Source organism: Anolis carolinensis, chromosome 5, assembly GCF_035594765.1.
Source record: "Anolis carolinensis isolate JA03-04 chromosome 5, rAnoCar3.1.pri, whole genome shotgun sequence".
Lineage (NCBI taxonomy): Eukaryota > Metazoa > Chordata > Lepidosauria > Squamata > Dactyloidae > Anolis > Anolis carolinensis.
The window spans coordinates 31,271,970-31,289,546 of NC_085845.1; the positions used below are offsets into that span (position 1 = coordinate 31,271,970).

The 17,577-nt window shown below is 39.3% G+C and overlaps 1 protein-coding gene across 10 annotated transcripts in view; it reads right to left on the reverse strand.

Annotated features, from left to right (window-relative positions):
• camk2d (calcium/calmodulin dependent protein kinase II delta) overlaps nucleotides 1–17,577 on the reverse strand; it is a 186,906-nt gene that overhangs the window by 71,712 nt on the left and 97,617 nt on the right. For 5 of the 10 annotated variants that reach the window (XM_062981331.1, XM_062981330.1, XM_003221818.4 and 2 more), the window contains exons 5-9: nucleotides 14,066–14,131; nucleotides 10,010–10,082; nucleotides 5,009–5,111; nucleotides 3,836–3,919; nucleotides 2,685–2,779 (exon numbers count right to left, since the gene is read on the reverse strand). In XM_062981331.1, coding sequence (XP_062837401.1) covers nucleotides 2,685–2,779; nucleotides 3,836–3,919; nucleotides 5,009–5,111; nucleotides 10,010–10,082; nucleotides 14,066–14,131 — 421 coding nt within the window. Of the gene's footprint in view, nucleotides 1–2,684; nucleotides 2,780–3,835; nucleotides 3,920–5,008; nucleotides 5,112–10,009; nucleotides 10,083–10,989; nucleotides 11,063–14,065; nucleotides 14,132–17,577 lie in introns of all 10 variants that reach the window. The other 5 variants (XM_008112082.3, XM_008112078.3, XM_008112084.3 and 2 more) reach the window with 1 other exon arrangement.

A 17,577-nucleotide genomic window follows, 5' to 3' on the forward strand; every position in this document is an offset into this window, starting at 1 on the left:
GGAAGTAAGGGCCAAATGGCCTATCTGTGCTGTGCACATGCGCACAGCCAGATAGGCCATTTTGCCCTTAGTTTGTAGACTAAGGGCAAAATGGCCTATCTGTTCTGAGCAGTTTGGCGCGGGCGCGGGGATCGAAGCCCCGCGCCGACAGCGGCGGCGTCGGTGGTGCTACGGGCCGCTGTCGACGCCTCGACAGCACCCCTAGCGGCCAGCGCCCGAGGCGGCCGCGTTAGCGGCCTCTTATGATCATCCGGCCTTGCTGCCAACCGTATTTGAGATGGTGTCAGAAGCGAGACTAGAGCCTCTCCTGAAGATTTTAAGGTTCGGGCAGGTTGGTATGAAGAGATGCAGTTGGATAATTCAGTTGGATTTACACTGTTCAGGGCTTTAAAGGTTAAACCCAGTGCATTGAATTGGGCACGGAAACAAACTGGCAGCCAGTGGAGGTGCTGTAACAGGGGGGTGATACGCTCCCTGTGTCCAGCACCTGTCAGCAATTTGGCTGTAGCTCTTTGGGATAGTTGAAGTTTCCGAGCACTCTTCAGGGGCAGCCCCACCTAGAGCGCGTTACAGTAGTCTAAGTGGGCTGTAACCAAGGCATGGACCACCATAGCCAGATCTGGCTTCTCAAAGTGTGGATACAGCTGGTGCACAAGTTTTAATTGTGCTAAGGTCCTCCTGGAAATTGCTGATACCTGAGCCTCCAGGTTTAGCAATGAATCCAGAAGGACCCCTAAGCTGCAAACCTGTGATTTCAAGGGGAGTGTTACCTCAACCAACACAGTATGCCACCCTATACCCTGATCTGTATCACGACTGACCAGGAGGACCTCTGTCTTGTCTGGATTCAGTTTCAATTTGTTTGTCTTCAACCAGTTTATTACTGATGATAGGCACCAGTTCAGATTCTGGGCTACTTCCTTGGCTTTTGATAGAAATGAATAATAGAAGCTTATTGTGATTATGTTCTTGCTACAGTGAACTGAAGATTATCTTCTAAATAGTTCTAAATTATATTTGTACAATGGCTTTACAGGGTTTATTTTTTCCCTAGAATGATATAAAATATCATAATAAATGAAGATATAGTCTTTTCAAACATTGTTTTTGCAAAGTTACTTTCAGCATATTAAAAATATATAAAATATAGACAGCCATGCCAACAAATAATAACGCTGGCTACTGATGGTGATGATGATGATAATTAAAGAGGAAAAGAGAGAGCCAGGAAAGCAAAAATATATAGAGAAGGAAACCAGATAATAATAGTGTTCCAAAACATTTTATTTGATGCTCAAATGCACAACATTTCCAACTGGAAACATTTCCATTTCCACAAATTCACTGATTTCTGTAAAACATTTTCCCCCACAAATGAAAAACGTTGTAAGAGAAATTATTGCAGAAAAAGGTTGGAAATAGCTTTCTAAACAACTAAGGAAGAGGCCATTACATGCCACCAACGCTTGCTTGGTGATTGCTGAAAGCTGTCACGCATGCTTTATCTCGAGGGCAAGCACTATACCTGTTAAGTTTGCAAGACAGACTGTGCTACTGAAAGCAGGCTATTACTTTATGAAAGGCAATTTGCACGAAGGAGTCCTCAGAGATGGCAAGAAGGATAATCATGCTGAAGAATAGGCATTTGTCTATTTGGAAATACATTACTACAGGCATCATACTGGAATGAGCTTGACAGAAGAAAAACTCCCATCATTTCAAAATGACTTTTGTCTTTTGCAGCTGCCAGGCTCAAAGACTCCAAGACACAAGAAAAAATATGATGGAGATACTATAGGCGGTATCAATATTTGCACGGCTCATTACACAATGCTCTGTCCCAGACACCCAAACTTGTAAGTGAACCAAAAAGGATGGCAGCTGTGGGAATCTCTAACAAGTTTAACTGAAGAATTATATGAGGGAATTTAAGCAGCACTGAGAGAGAAAGGAAGCAGCAGTACAGGTGTGTGCAGTAGAGACACGTACAATGAAGAGGTGAAGAGAACTTAAATGAGTAAGCCTAATGCAATACATTTTTCTTCCTGAAGCAGAGAGCAAGATGGTGCCCCTCCTATTCCATGGAGAGGAGTTAAACTAAATAGCAGCTGAATCTTCCTTCACTGCTGGATAGGGTGCTTGACAATATCTGAAGCAGACCAGTTAGGAGGTCCAAAATAGGTGATCTGTTCTCCAATAGAAGAAAACCACCAGGGAGTCCAAGAAAAACTGCCAGTAGGCTGCTATTGCTTATGCCGCACTGGCAGAGCAGAGCCAATGTTGAAACTGAGAGTGATTTTTGCAATCCATCATTTATTATTTATTTATTTACATATGGGTTTACTTTTAAAATAAAGTAACCATACAGAATATATGTATTATTTTTTTAATGGTACAGGTCATCACACATTGATTTATTCTAGGCTACGTGAGTCATTTAAAGTTCTTCAATAATCAGTTATGCACTGTTACTTAAGAATTAAATGACAGAACTGTAATAGTTTCTAAAGAAAAATGTACAGGGGTAAGAATGAATCATAGGGAAGATTGGGGTAGTGGGGAGAAAAAGGCTGGAATCACAAATGAACATCTAATTGCCTTACATAATTACATAGTTGTTTTAAAAAAATTGCAAGATAGCTGTCACCAGAAAAATAAGAGAAATTGAGGCACATGTTACTTACATCATATGCGCCAGCCTTAATCTGTTGATAAAGTCTATGTTGATCTTCATCCCAAAAAGGAGGGTATCCCACCAAGAGAATGTAGAGAATAACACCTAGGATATGTCCATAATAAATTAAATTAAATAGCCAAAATAACTGAAATAATTAGCATCTGACAGCAATGGCATGGGAGACCCTTTCTACTTAAAAAGCTAAGCATTTTGAAATTATCCTGTTTAGTTCAGAATAGTGTACAGATGCAAAGGAAATACCTGTCTTCTCCAATGAATGCATTCTTCCAATCAGAGGTTCCAAAACCTACTTTTTAAAAAACTAAAACTCCCAGAACAACTTTGTCAGTGGCCACATTGGGTAAGTTGTGTTAGTTTTAGTTCCCAAAATGTACCTTTCCCCAAGATAAATAGAAGTGCCTCTCCTTCCTCTCCTCATAAGAGTTATAAAAAGCTTCATGAGGAAGAAAAGGAATATGTGACATACAGGGTTTATCTATAAAATGAAGTAAGGGATATTTGGAGCAGAGATTTGGCCCAAATGAAAGTTGAACCTTTCCTGCAGTAACTGATTCTCTTCAGAGTGGAGAGGGAATGAAAGAGAAAACAATTATATCAAAATGCTCTCTATCAGACCTAAAATACAGGCTGTGTATAGAATTCTCAAAAAAGGTGTATGCAGGGTGGTTGCTCTTTCTGCAAATTTCCCACAATGTTCAAGGGAATTCTTTGGAGGCTTTTGAGCAGAAGCTGGATGTCCATCTGTCCGGGCTGCTTTGAATGCAATTTCCTTCTTGGCAGGGGGTTGGACTGGAAGGCCCATGAGGTCTCTTCCAAATCTATGATTCTATGAAATCAATGGCCATGAGATTTCCTTGGATGCTCACATGTTGAATGTGATGTCTCCAATGAGTATGAATGAAAGCATCCTAGGTATGTCCTACCAGATCCTAAAGCTGCCAGTGTTTTCAATGGTACCATAGTAAATAAACAGTGAGCCATAAAAGCAGCTATTGGTAAACCAAACCAACAAACAAAATCTTCTCAACATGTAAAATCTAGTGGAGATATATTTCATTGCTACCCGTATTTCACTCATTTTATGGAATGTTTTCTTAAAGAAAGACAAAATTGAAGGCAAAATTAAAAGTTCCTTACCACATGCCCACATGTCCACTGGCTTTCCATAAGGATCTTTCCGTAACACCTCAGGGGACAGGTAACCTGGTGTACCAGCAAAACCTAGAAAGAATTCATATAATTTTTTTTTCCGTGTCAGGAGCAACCGGAGTTGATTCCGGAGTGAGAGAATTGGCCGTCTGCAAGGACGTAGCCCAGGGGACGCCTGGATGTTTTGATGTTTCATCATCCTTGTGGGAGGCTTCTCTCATGTCCCCGCATGGAGCTGGAGCTGATAGAGGGAGCTCATCCACGCTCTCCCCGGGTGGGATTCAAACCTGGCAGCTTTCAGGTCAGCAACCCAACCTTCAAGTCACTTAGTCCACTATGCCATCTGGGGGCTCCAATTCATACAATAAATGAAATATATCCATCATGTTATCTGCCAGGTTTATAAGACATAATTTAAATATTTATCTGCATAGTAGGTTTTCACTACTTTCCATCTCTGCCTATTACTACAATGTGGGAAATTATATATTGCTCCCATAAACCGACCAAGGCCTTGGGTTGTGAAGAAGCAAACTGACTCACAAAGCATTTCAACAGGGACATGAAGCTGATCATATTTCAATTCAAACCCTTTGGAAATGTGAAATGTTTCCACTTCATCTTGTTTTATGCTCTAGGGTTTTAGTCAGGCTTTGGCTGCTTCAAAGAAAAAGCAACAACTAATTTGTGTATCTTTCTTGCTCAACTATTCTTCTTCCACCAGTACCCTGGAGGAAGGTCTGAAGGATTGCAACAAATTGGTGGGTGAATGAAATGTAAACTCCTTCAGATTATCTTCAGGGCCATTGCCAAGATAAGAAACTGAGCATAAGACAAGGCAATCTTTTCAGAAAGAGAATCATCAACACCCATTCCCAGAAGTAGTGGACAGAAAGGAATAGGGAAAGCCTGCACAAGGGAACTTTGCCAGAACTGCAACTGCTTTCTAGTAGGTTGTATTCAAAGGGATGTATTATTCCTTTGAAAAAATATAGGTGGAATTTAAGCTGTATGTGCCTGTGTGTGTGAAAAACCTGGAACTATCCATAGCTCACATACTATAGGTTCTGCTCAACACCATTTGATTTTGGTGTGAATAGCGTAATGTAGGAATAAAGGTATAGACAGAATAATGGATAACAAATCAAATGATTTTCTTACCAAACCAGGCCTGTTGTTCACCTTGCACTTCAATAGCCAAACCAAAATCTGCCAGTTTCACAGCAGCTCCCTTTGACTTGCTAGCTAGAAGCAAATTCTCAGGCTTCATACAGGAAGGAAAGAAAAAAAAGAATGCAAGATCAATATTTTTAAAGTAACTAACAGACAAGTTAGGCCTAAGCATGCTATCTATAACTGGCGGAGGAATATTTGTTTTCCAGTTTTCTAGGTTAGCCTTTACACAATGATACTGCTAGCTGGAGAATTCTGGAAATTGCATTTAAAAGTTCTGATTAGCTAGTAGCTTGGCAATCTTTTGTAAGAACTTATGCTTAAGGTCCTGGATATCAAGTGAAGGCTGGACAGGCTGAGAATCCCTAGTCTGGAAATCTGATATACTCCAAAATCTGAAACAGAATCTGCATGCTTCTGCCTTCAATATGGTAGCTGCAGTGCTCCTACTCACACAAGGCAGAAATTGTTATCTGAACAACTCCCAGAAAAATCCTGTATAGTACTGTATATTCCAACCACCTCCCCATATATCCTTTATATCCTCAGTCTCACAGATCTTCAGTCTCTCTCCAGCCTTGTGTTTCATATATGTGTAGCAAATATGCAAAAAACAAAACTGAAGAATATTTGTGTCATGGAGAAAGGCATGAATATCCATAATATCTCATTATGTATATGGAGATTTTCCAAAAGTCAATAAAATCTGAAATCTTAAACACTTCTGGTGCTAAGCATTTCGAATAAGGATAAGAACCTATAGTTCTTGACTTGGGCCAAAGGAAGAAAATCCTTGAATTATTATTTCCAAAATATTCTAAAGATTAATTTTAGTAAATTTAATGTTAGGGTTTTGGAACAGATTTTTTTCCAGTGCAAACTGACCCTGTATTGCCTTGGTCATTACCATTTTTTTTTGTCTGAAGAGTCCTGGATTAGAGATCGGTTAATTTCTGCCAATGCAGAATGGGAGAATGTCTGAAATAAGTTCTGTCTTATTGATCCAATCAAATCTAATTTATCTTAAATGTTGTTACTTTGAACTTCTTTGGTCTATGGACCACAATGAAGTATTTTTCTTCCAACAATAGTATTAGATTAGCATATATCTGAATCATGGTATCATACAGTATGAATGCATCTTGAGGGTATATATGTGTGTCTCCTTAAAACTGTCATTTTCTGTGGGTCTAAATGCACCCGTTTGCTGAATGACTCAAAGCTGTTGTTTCATATATGTGTGAAACTATAGCTTGTTATCTATCTATCTATCTCTCACATAACTGTGGCTGGAGTTCTGTAACTATGGCTGGAGTCCTGTTGGTGCACTATGACAATATAAGTGGTTTTGTCAAGAGGGAAAGGTCAATCAATCATTTGTCATAGACTTGTGACCCCCAAAGTTCCATAGCCCACCAACAGGTTTCTAGCCCACAGTTATTAAAAGTTCACACTGCTTCTTCTACACTCAACAAGTAAAACCAAAAAATAATTTTCAAGGAAGAGAATAAAGTTGGCAAAGATTAGCTCCTGGAAAGCACTGCTTATGCAAACAACTTAAAGCATCAGATGATCCTACTTGCCATTAACCTTCAATACCCAAAGCAGTAGGCTGTGAGGTTTTACACATACACACACACACACACCCCAGGTAAGTAAACATATATCCTATTTACAGCATGTGACTATTAAAAGAAGTACATTTCCCTTTTCTTCCATTGCATTAGAAGTACTTAACTCCTGTCAACAAAGAATTTCAGTTCCAAAGTACAGTAAAGCAAACTTCCATTATCAAAAAAGGAAGTAAATACACTTAGTCACAAAACAGCCATGCACTTCAATAATAAGCTCAGTTGACTTTGGGGCAGCTGGACTCTACCCTTTTAAAGGAACATGCATAAGCCATTTCAGGACAACAGAAAATGCTAACATGGTTGTCATGCATGAGTTCTGAAGAGGTTGGGGCAAATAAGCACAACTGGATAATATGGGAGCTTTAACAGCACAATTTTGAGAGTCCATCCAGGAAAGTAACAAATCAGAATCTGGATCATAAAGTTGCATGTTAGCTGCAGTGATGCACATGGTAGTAAAGAGACAGCCATTGTACCATATTATTGTTTATTATAGTATGGAAATAATAGGTTGCACATGGTCATACAAAATATTTTTGCTGTACTGAATATATGGTTTGTATTAATGGGTGAAGTATTTCCAAATAATTTCAGCCAGGGATGATTCTGTTGTCACAAAGTATGTTCTTTCTCCAATAGATGCTTTTTCTGAAAGAAAAATAGCTTGGTCCAAATTCAACTAAGGTTAGAGGTGTTTATTATATATACTGACCCTCCTGTAATGAACAGTCTGTGGAGAAATCTAGTTTTTGGATTCTCCTTGGGGCTCAGATGTTGGCCACATAAAGCTGTAGGTGAAGTCTGGTTGGACCACAAACCTCAGTTATCTCTATCTAGATAATAATAATAATAATAATAATAATAATAATAATAATAATAATAATAATAAACTTTATTTATACCCCGCCACCATCTCCCCAACAGGGACTCGGGGTGGCTAGATTTCTCCTTTCTCCTTATATTTCCCAACGGTTAAAGATTAAATAGGTTAACAATTAAAATAAAGTGGCCAAATTCAGTTCAATTTTTGTGTGTGGCCTCATTATTTCCATTGTTAGTTAGCAACAATTGTTGTTTTAACTTAAGTCCCACTGATTTCAATAAATCTAACCTGAGTATTATAAATATTTGTTCAACAGATCATCTTAATAGGCACGACTTAGTATTAGCTTTGGTTGGTCTTAAGTCATGAGACTTCAGATACTTTATAGATCTCAGTTTTGTCTGGACTATGTTTTGAATTTCATTTCCCTGAACTGAGTATAAAACATGTTTTCCCCCATTAGCAATCCTTCAGATAGAAAATAACTTGTCAAACAATTAAGTATTTACTCAGAGATGTCACCACTGGCTCCACACCTACAGAATTTCTTCTCCAGGGAATTCTAGAAGAGTTTAGATGGCAAATGAAGACAAAATTGTTCAGAAGGACTTATGGTGCAGTATAATATTTCTGTCATAAGCATTATTACTTCAACTGTAAGTCACCTTAAACTTCAGTGCTTGTTTAAGAAACCAAATTTTAAGTCTGAGAAAAATAAATAAATAATGTGTCTCTTTTTAAAAACAAATCTATTTAATGTTGTGATCCTTTTGCTTTTGTAGTCATAAGCAAGAAATCCTCTTTCAGTTCTGGGGCGATGGGGGAATTTGGGTTATATAATGTGTGAGACAGAATGTGAAAATATGTCAAAATAGCTCTGTTTTTGTTTTTGTCAATGATACTGACAGATTGAGACAAGTGTGGCACAAGGCCGAATACTGCATGAATCATTCATTGCATATGTCAACCTGGCAATGATAAGAGGAGTTAAAAATGATAGGAACCCCTGTGCTCCTTTTGAAGGGCACTAAACACAAACAGCTAATAACCCTGTTGTGATTGTGTTTGTATAATCTGAAGTCTTCTAGAGCTTCTCAGATACTCTGCAGGAAAAACGACAGAAACTGTAATCCTGAAAGTGTTTCATCATGGACAGATCAAAGCTTATTGTCTTTAATGGGAGAGATTTGCACATGTCTTTAATCCTGACTTTCCTCCAACGCATAAAGTGTTTTCCTAGATAGGTAAGCATATACCCTACAGTGAAGAAGGAGCAGCAATATATTATTTATATTTTATATAAATTATGCAAAAATGCATACATTCTTCGTTGCTGCTCTTTGGAGCCACCTTTTTATTCATACTTATGTCTGATGACAAGCATCAAACGACAAGAGTTTGGAAAAGTAACAAAATAGCACAAGCACAAGAGAAATCCATCTATATGCATGTATATGAGAGAGTGGGGAAACTGAGCAAGAGATTGTTAGATTCTGGGAAGTGGATTCATAGAGTCTTAACTGAAAAGGACCACCTAGTCTAACCCTCTGCCATGCAGGAACTCACAACTACAGAATTTCTGGAAGATGTCCATCCAACTTCTATTTAAAGACCTCCAAAGAATGAAAGTTTACTATCTCCTAGGACAGTCTAACCTATTGTTAAGTATTTCTTACAGGAAAGATCTACCTAATGTATAGGTAGAATCCCTTCTAATTTGAATCCATTGGTTCATGCTCTAGTCTCTAGAGCAACATAAAACAGTTTACTCCATCTTCTATATGGTATTTCATTAGAAGTGAATCAGGACTTTTTAAACTTATAAATTACAAAATTTATAGTTCCTTTCTTCTGGAACTATGGTTGCTATGGCTCTGTGCTCACTGTTGTACATTTCTGGTTGCCAAAAAAACTCCAAAACTTCCAAAAAACCCCAAACCATTAATTTATGTGTCAAATGGCCAGGGGTTAAACATGAAGGAACACTCACTTTTCTTAGATTCAAGAAACTATCCGACAAAAGATAAAATACAGTGTGTGAATTTAGGAAGAACCCAAATCAATTAATCATCTGCATAAAATATTGCTATCCTAGGACTCTGCTGGGCGAATATTTCTGCCCAAATCATACATACAGATGAAACTCTGCAAGAAGATTTCAAATGCGAAGCCTGTGCTGATTATATCATACTTTCTATCCAGAGCTTGCCTCACAGCTTTGCATCCTTGAAACTGAATAGACTGATATGGGGCACAGGGGTGAAACCAAGTACAAATTTAGAGCTTTTCGGTTATTCATTCCTATGCATTATTTCAGATATGTTTATTCCCAAGGAGGACAACTAAAGGAAATAGTCCTAAATCTGCACAGAAAGGGATAGTAGTGTGATACTTTGAATGGACATTTGCAAATTGTCTGAACAATGTGTAAACTAATAAATGGCTGTCTCTTTGCCCTATATGCAAAAAATCCAGCTAAACCGTGCTGGGAAACTGCGGTGTGTGGCTATCTTCCCCAACAGCATTACTCACCTTCAAGTCCCGATGGACTACGCCCATCTGATGACAGTGTAGCACAGCCTCCAGGATCTGCTGAATGCAATGACTGCATGCAAACACCAGGGGGCGTGTGTTAGTTCCAAGCTGTACACTCACTATCTGTATATCCTCAGCGAGACTGGGTTAAAGTGCAAAACTAGCAGAGAAACTGAGATTGTGGTGGACAACCTCTGAAAACGGAGCCACATTCCTCCGCTAGAGTAGCTACTGCCTCAGACATTTCAAAAGCCTTGCTTTGGCTTGCTTTGGTTCAGTGGCATAAACAGAGGAGAAGAGAAACGGTGAGGACTCCACTTTAATGGACAAGTCCTGATGGATCATAAGCTTTATAGACTAGCAGGTACATAATGCCAGCAGTTCAGCCCAAATAAACGTGCATTAAATATCTGGAAGTGTTTGTCCTTTCTCCTCCTCCTTCACTAAGATGACACTGAAGGTATAATTACAGTGTTGGGTATACATATCTCACTCATCATGGTTTCATTTAGCCCAGCAATTATTTCCTCCCTTTTTGCCTGAGGGTTCGTCTTACTCTAGTAGAGCAACGTGAGGCCAGTTGTTCTGCTCCCGTAACCCATGGTCTCTAAACAGAAGTGGTGTTTAAAACCTGCAGGCTGACATATATCACAGGCAAAGTTGAACTGCAAGGTGCCAGGGTGCACAATTAAAGCAATAGCCTTCCAAAACTTGTGGAAGGTATCTGCCACACCACATTGTGTCAAGGAAGGTCACCTTTCCCCCACAACTTTGGCTGTAAGGTATGCCGGACTGTGACACTTGCAAACTGGAAAGCAGCACCATGCATTACTCCTTTGTGACATGAAGGGTGGCGAGAGATAGCCAAGGAACTTCTCAGCTGACCCACCCTTAAATCTCAAGCCAGGGGAGAGATAAAGGAAAGAGAGAGAAAGAGAGAGAACTTCTTAGCCAGCCTACAGGCTCCAGATACTGACCTTGAGGTCCCTGTGAACTATGCCATTTAGGTGACAATGATTAACACTTTCTAGAATCTGCTGTATACAATGACTGCAAAGATACAAGGGCAGAATGGAAGGGAAAAACATTTTAAAGGCACATCATCACATCAAATGCAAAAATCAAACAAAGTTAAATTATAAAAAAATTAAAAATAATTAAATCACAATTTTGGGACACGTTTCATTACACTATGAAAGGGAGGACAGTAAGTCTCTCTCTATGTGTATCCATATAAATAGGGAGAGAGGTATACAGAAGGTTATTTTAAGATTTATCAAAAATAAATGACACTTAACATATACATGTGACATTGTAAGACCCAGTCCCTTGTGTATTACAAAGAATTGAAAAACAATTTGTAAGGAAGAACTGTGTCTAATTATTTGGATGCTATTGTTTTCAATCTTTATATATAGATATTGTCAATATGAACTGGATAGAGAACATGAATTTGGAGGTGGAGAAGTAACTCTTTGCATTAACCAGATATATATTTACATTTACAAATAGTGGATTTTGCATATTGTTCAGTCATTATGCATTTCAGTGAACGATACTAGAAAATCTGTAGAACATATGGCCATCAAGCAGGAGGAATATTTTCCTTTTGAAACCTGAACAGATTATCTGGTCAATGTCTACATTGTCCAACAAACTTTGGTGATTACATGTTTTGAATAATCTGTGAACATAATTCTACACTAATCCTCCTAATACACTGTTAAGTGAGTGGCCACTTTTTTATGTTGATTTTAATAACGATTCAATGCACATTAATCCCAAGATCGCTAACAATATATATAGACACGAAACATAAATCAATACTTGTACAAGAGGAACAGAAAGGGATAAGTACAAACAAAACTAAAACAAAAAGGAACAAAAAGTTATTCCTGACATCTGAATAGCCTCTGATAGGGAAAAAACAATAATAACTAAAAGATCTCTATCATTCACAGTTAACAACGCCCCTGAAAAGTTGCACCAGGAGATTGGGATGGGGTCTGGAACAGTGAAAAGGGTAATATAGAGTCATCCAAAATAAAATCAGTGAAAATTTTCTTGTTCTGGTCAAGTTTCTTTACATATAGCACACACTGCATTATATGTGCTTTTTGACACAGTGAATAAAAAACATTTGCTAATCTCTGAAATAAAGCAGGATGCAACAGAAGATAAAATTAAGCAATTCTGATTCAAGTGGAAAGGAAATTCAAGCACAGCTCATTAAGTCAATAAGTTAAAAAATAGAGTGCGGCCTCCATCCCCAATGGAAGGGAAATGAGTAGAACATATATTTGGAGGAGGGAATTTTAACATTAAGGCCTCTAAGATGAAGAAAAATTCCCAAATATTTTGCCAGATTTTGGCAAAAAAATTTAATACCAGCAAAAGTAATCAAATTTTTTGAAACCCCCTTTAATAATGGGCTTCATGCACAGCAATCTTACAAAATGCAATCATTACATTCTTGAATGGCTAATTCAGTATTATGGTAGGAAGGCTTTATAACTGATGATGAAGTATTTAGCAGAGTTAATCAGGCAATCAGTATCACTAAAGGGCTTCTAATCTAACAGTTCACCACAAATCTGAGATAGGTGCAGATTTACAAGTTGGTCTCCAGCAATAGTTGCAGTTTTAAGCAACTAGGCCATCTGTGTTTGTAAATAGCTGCACTACTAGTTTTGGGGGGTTATTTTCGATGGCTTGGGTAATTGTGTTTAAGATTACATGCACATAAGTTGTTGTTTTTATGCCCACAGTAGGAGTTCTTGATTGTTTATATTATTCCTACACTTGGGATTCTCAGAGCATGATGTAGTCTTTCGTATACAGAATAAAGCATAACTTCTTCTTAACTCTTGTGTTCACATATTTGGTTTGCTGACTTGCGCCCTTCCAGGTTCCTGGAGGAATCTCATAGAGACTTGGGTAGCTTATTGTCTCTTGGTAGAGAAAAAAGGAAGGGGGGAAGGGCAGCTTACAAGAGACATATTCCTTACTGAGGGGAAGCTTAAAGGAAAGTGGTAGCAGCCTACTGGAGATTCCTGAGATCCCATCCCTTCACCTGGCCAAGGAGCAAAGTAAGTCTTTACAATTCCTTAGAATGTAAAGACATGTTCCAAAGACTTATGAAGACACTTTTGATTGAAGGTGGAGAAGCAACCTCAAAACCTAGATGGTCACAGAGCCCAGCCATAGATGTTGCTGCCATATTCTGTTCTAGGCACTAGGTGGAAAGAAAGGAATGATTTCTCTTGCTGGATGAATTCAAATCCAGAAATCCAGTAAGAAGCATTTGCTGGGTATCTAGTATTCAGGTTATGAAGACCTTACAATGGCTTTGGCCAGGCCAGCTCACTGGCAGGTTAGGATGGTGCTCATACCCTTTTCTAAAACTCATTGTAAAATAGCAATTAATTATGAAGTGCTGGTATGAAATTTTTTCTACTGGTTCAGGTTTACAAGAGGCTTAAATATATGACTCCCAGATGAGACTATTCTACTGGGATGTTCATGGTCAACATTTAAAAATATGCAATATCCAACTATTTTTTCAATCAAGGTTCTATAAATTGTGTGACCATTGATGTTTATTTGTGTAAACTGCTCATTCTCACAACACACATCCAACTCCAGATGAAAATGGATGTCCTATGAAGAGTCAGGAGAAAGCCTTTTCTAACATGGTTTTAATTTTAAATTCTGCAAACATTTCCCTCACAACTAAGTGAGGGAAAGGCGCATGAATCCTCACAACAGTCTAACACTAAAATATTTCCTGGAAGAAAAAAAATAATTTGATAAAAGTGCTATAAAATAATGTAGCTAAATACCAAAACATGAGCTTGCCAAACAAGCAAGCAGATGGAACTCTTACAAGGAAACTAATACTGTTTTTTAAGATTAAACTAGTACTGATGGAGATCTAAAATAAAAAAATCACTACTGAATTTGGGTGCAAAGTATCCTATGAAACTGAAAAAAGCAACATTAACAAAAATGTACTATTTATGTCAATTTAAAGCCTTAAAATGCAACACTTACCTTGCATCTGCTTCACTATAATATTCTCTTGCAACAATGTCCTCAAATAATTCACCACCAGTGACTCTATTAATGATATAAACCATTTTTTACAGTTAGCCGGATTTAAAATGAGAAATACATGTTTGCATTTTTAAGAATAGTTCTCCATATAAAATCATTGGGTTGTTTCATGTATTAAGGAAGTTACCAACTTATGTTCACACACTGGAGGAAATGCAGCCAGTCTTTGTTGTTTGTGCCTATCTATATAAGAAAACGTTTGAGCTTGCTACAAGACACCACAGGCAAAAATAGAAAAAAGCATCAAGTGTAAATTAATGGACTGTGTTTTATTCTTTAAAGTGACTTTATTATTATCCTATATTATTAAAATGCATTTCAGTCTAGTTTATTTGGTTTTTATATTGCAATAAAGGGTCTTCTTTGGGAGCTACATAGTCAAGATATCAACAGCAATGCACTTAGATGGTGATTTTTTTTTGCTAACTACAGAAATTTCTGCTATTGCTATATTGAACCTGTAGCCCCTGAAGCAAGCCATTCATGCAATATAAAAATCGAGTAAAATACAGACCATGAATAAACACATGAAGACTTGTTTCTTCCTTTCCCTTTGGATTCTAATACGTGCGTTCTTGTTTGTGGTCCCCTTAAAAATCTGAAGCTTGAACTCTGTAGACTTTCAGAACTTTAGCAACCAAAAAATGCTGAAATGCTTTCATTTCAATAGTAAAGCAACCAGAGGTTGCTTCTCCAGTTGCCTTTCCTTTTCATGCCAGTACAGCGCCCCAACAGAAAAAGGGGGTATTAATGGGGTAGGGCCTGAGTGATTTGAATCATATAGCTGTGGTAAAAGAGTAGAAGAATGGTTCAAGAGGAGAGGTTAGAGAAGTCGAAAAAAAAAGATGAAAAGCAGAGGTTATCAAAAGTCTTAGGGACTGGAGAATTGCATAGATTAAAAAGAGGTTTCCAGTATATAAAGGGCAGCTGGATGACACAAGGAGAGAATCTGTGAATAAAAATAATGGTGACAAGCCATTTACTGGGACAAAACTGTTGTGTTCATAGGGGAGAATGTGTATGTATTAGAATAAGTGGGGTGCTACAGCAGAATATGTGTTTGCGTATTGTCAGTGCATGTGGGTGTAAAATGTGACCTATGAATTCAGAAGAATAGCAGAGATAGAGGCTGGAAAAGAGTATGGAGACAGAGGGTGCTGCTTTTCTACTTGAAACCCCCTATGCTTCCAGGAAGGAAGGTAGGTCAAAGAAAGATTCAAAGAATCCAAAATTAACTTGTTTTGCAAGATTAGTTTTAAACTTCAGCTCCACATTCCTCATATCTACCAGACCAATTTTGCCTATTTCAGAGCAATTGCACCCAGAGTGACATGAGCCTTACATTAGTCTCTTCAGTATACTGAATACTCATAGAAGTACATTTGCATTAATTTTTAATGCTGCTGTTGTATGCTTTCAAGTAGTGTCCCAATTACAGTGACCATAAGGTGTTTTTTTTTTTTTCGTGTCAGGAGCAACTGGAGTTGCTTCTGGAGTGAGAGAATTGGCCGTCTGCAAGGACGTTGCCCAGGGGACGCCCGGATGTTTTTGATGTTTTTACTATCCTTGTGGGAGGCTTCTCTCATGTCCCCGCATGGAGCTGGAGCTGATAGAGGGAGCTCATCCACACTCTCCCCAGGTGGGATTCGAACCTGGCAGCTTTCAGGTCAGCAACCCAACCTTCAAGTCACTTAGTCCACTACGCCATCTGGGGGCAACCATAAGGTGACCCTATTACAGGGTTTTCTTGACAGGATTTTTTGTCATTGTCTTCTTCTGATAATGAGATAATGTGACATAGCCAAAGCCATCCAGTGGGTTTCCATAGTTGAGCAGGGATTCAAACCTCAGTTTACAGGATCCTAATCCAACACCCAAGCCACTACATCACACCACTGGCTCTCATTTTTAATAATTAAAATATGTTTTAATAGATTTTGGCCATCTCAACAACTGGATGGGATCTGTTTCAACCCGATGACGTGTCCAGATGGTCATGGTTGACATCACTCTTTACCTGTGCTGAACAACATAGAGGAAGGGGTGGGTCATGCCCATGTTGTCACCACTACTTTACTACTTCCTGACAGAAATGGAGCTCTCTGTGGCACCTAGCCATTGTGGTCTTACCTTCTCATGTCAGAAAAGGGCCCACATGACCAACAAGGAGGGAGTTAATCAAGCCACTCCATCTTATTGGTCACACACATGGTCTGACCATTACCTGATCAGTTTAAGACTCACCATGACCTTAAACCTCTGTAGGGGTTGTGGACCTATTAAGATGGCCCGCCCCAGGAGGCTTATGGATCTGGATGGATTCCTGAGGTCTCTTGGGGATCTTACTGCCTGGGAGGCTGACGATCCTGTCAATGCCTTGGTCGATCGCTATAATAGCAAGATAACCAGGGCAATAGACAGAATCGCCCATGAAACATCCCCTCCTGTCGCACAGATCCACTCTAGCTCCCTGGTTTCCAAGGAGCTGACAGTGATGAAACGCGCGAGAAGGAGACTCGAGTGCTGCTGGTGGACATCTCATGACAACTCTGACCGAGAATGGGTTAGAGCCACTATTAAGGCCTACTCCGTGGCATTGCAGGGAGCCAGGAAGGCTTTCTTGACTGCCCTCATTGTGTCTGCAACTAATAGACCTTCAGAGTTATTCCTGGTCATGGGGGAGCTCCTCCATCATCCTGAGGCTGGGGGGGGGGGCACCTGAGGACTCGGCAACTCGGTGTAGCAAGTTCGCTCACCAGCCTGAGGACGTGGAAAAGATTCTTGGATCAGTGAGGGTGACCACCTGTGCTCTGGATCCTTGCCTTTCCTGGCTTTTAAAACTCACCAGAGGGGGGTTGGTAGATTGGTTCGTTAGGATAATTAATGCATCATTGGAACAGGGCACATTCCCATCAGCCCTCAAATAAGCTATAATGAGGCCAGTATTAAAGAAGGCCTCCCTTGACTACAACATTCTGAGTAATTTCAGACAATCTCTAACCTCCCTTTTTTGGGCAAGGTTTTGGAGCGGGTGGTCGCTTCTCAACTCCAGAGATTCTTGGAAGACACCAATTTTCTGGACCAATCACAGTCTGGCTTCAGACCTGTGGTACAGTATCGAGATGGCTTTGGTTGCCATGGTGGATGACCTCCACAGAGAACTGGATAGGGGGAGTGTGACCCTGCTGGTTCTCTTAGACATCTCAGCAGCTTTCGATATTATTGACCATGGTATCCTTCTGAGACGGCTCTCTGGAATGGGCCTTGGAGGCACAGCTTTGCTGTGGCTCCAGTCCTTTCTGGCGGGCCATTCCCAGTTGATGAAGCTGGGGGAGACTTGCTCAGACCCCTGGCCTTTGACCTGTGGAGTCCCGCAAGGTTCTATTCTGTCCCCTATGCTTTTCAACATCTACATGAAACTGCTGGGTGAGGTCATCCAGAGTTCTGGA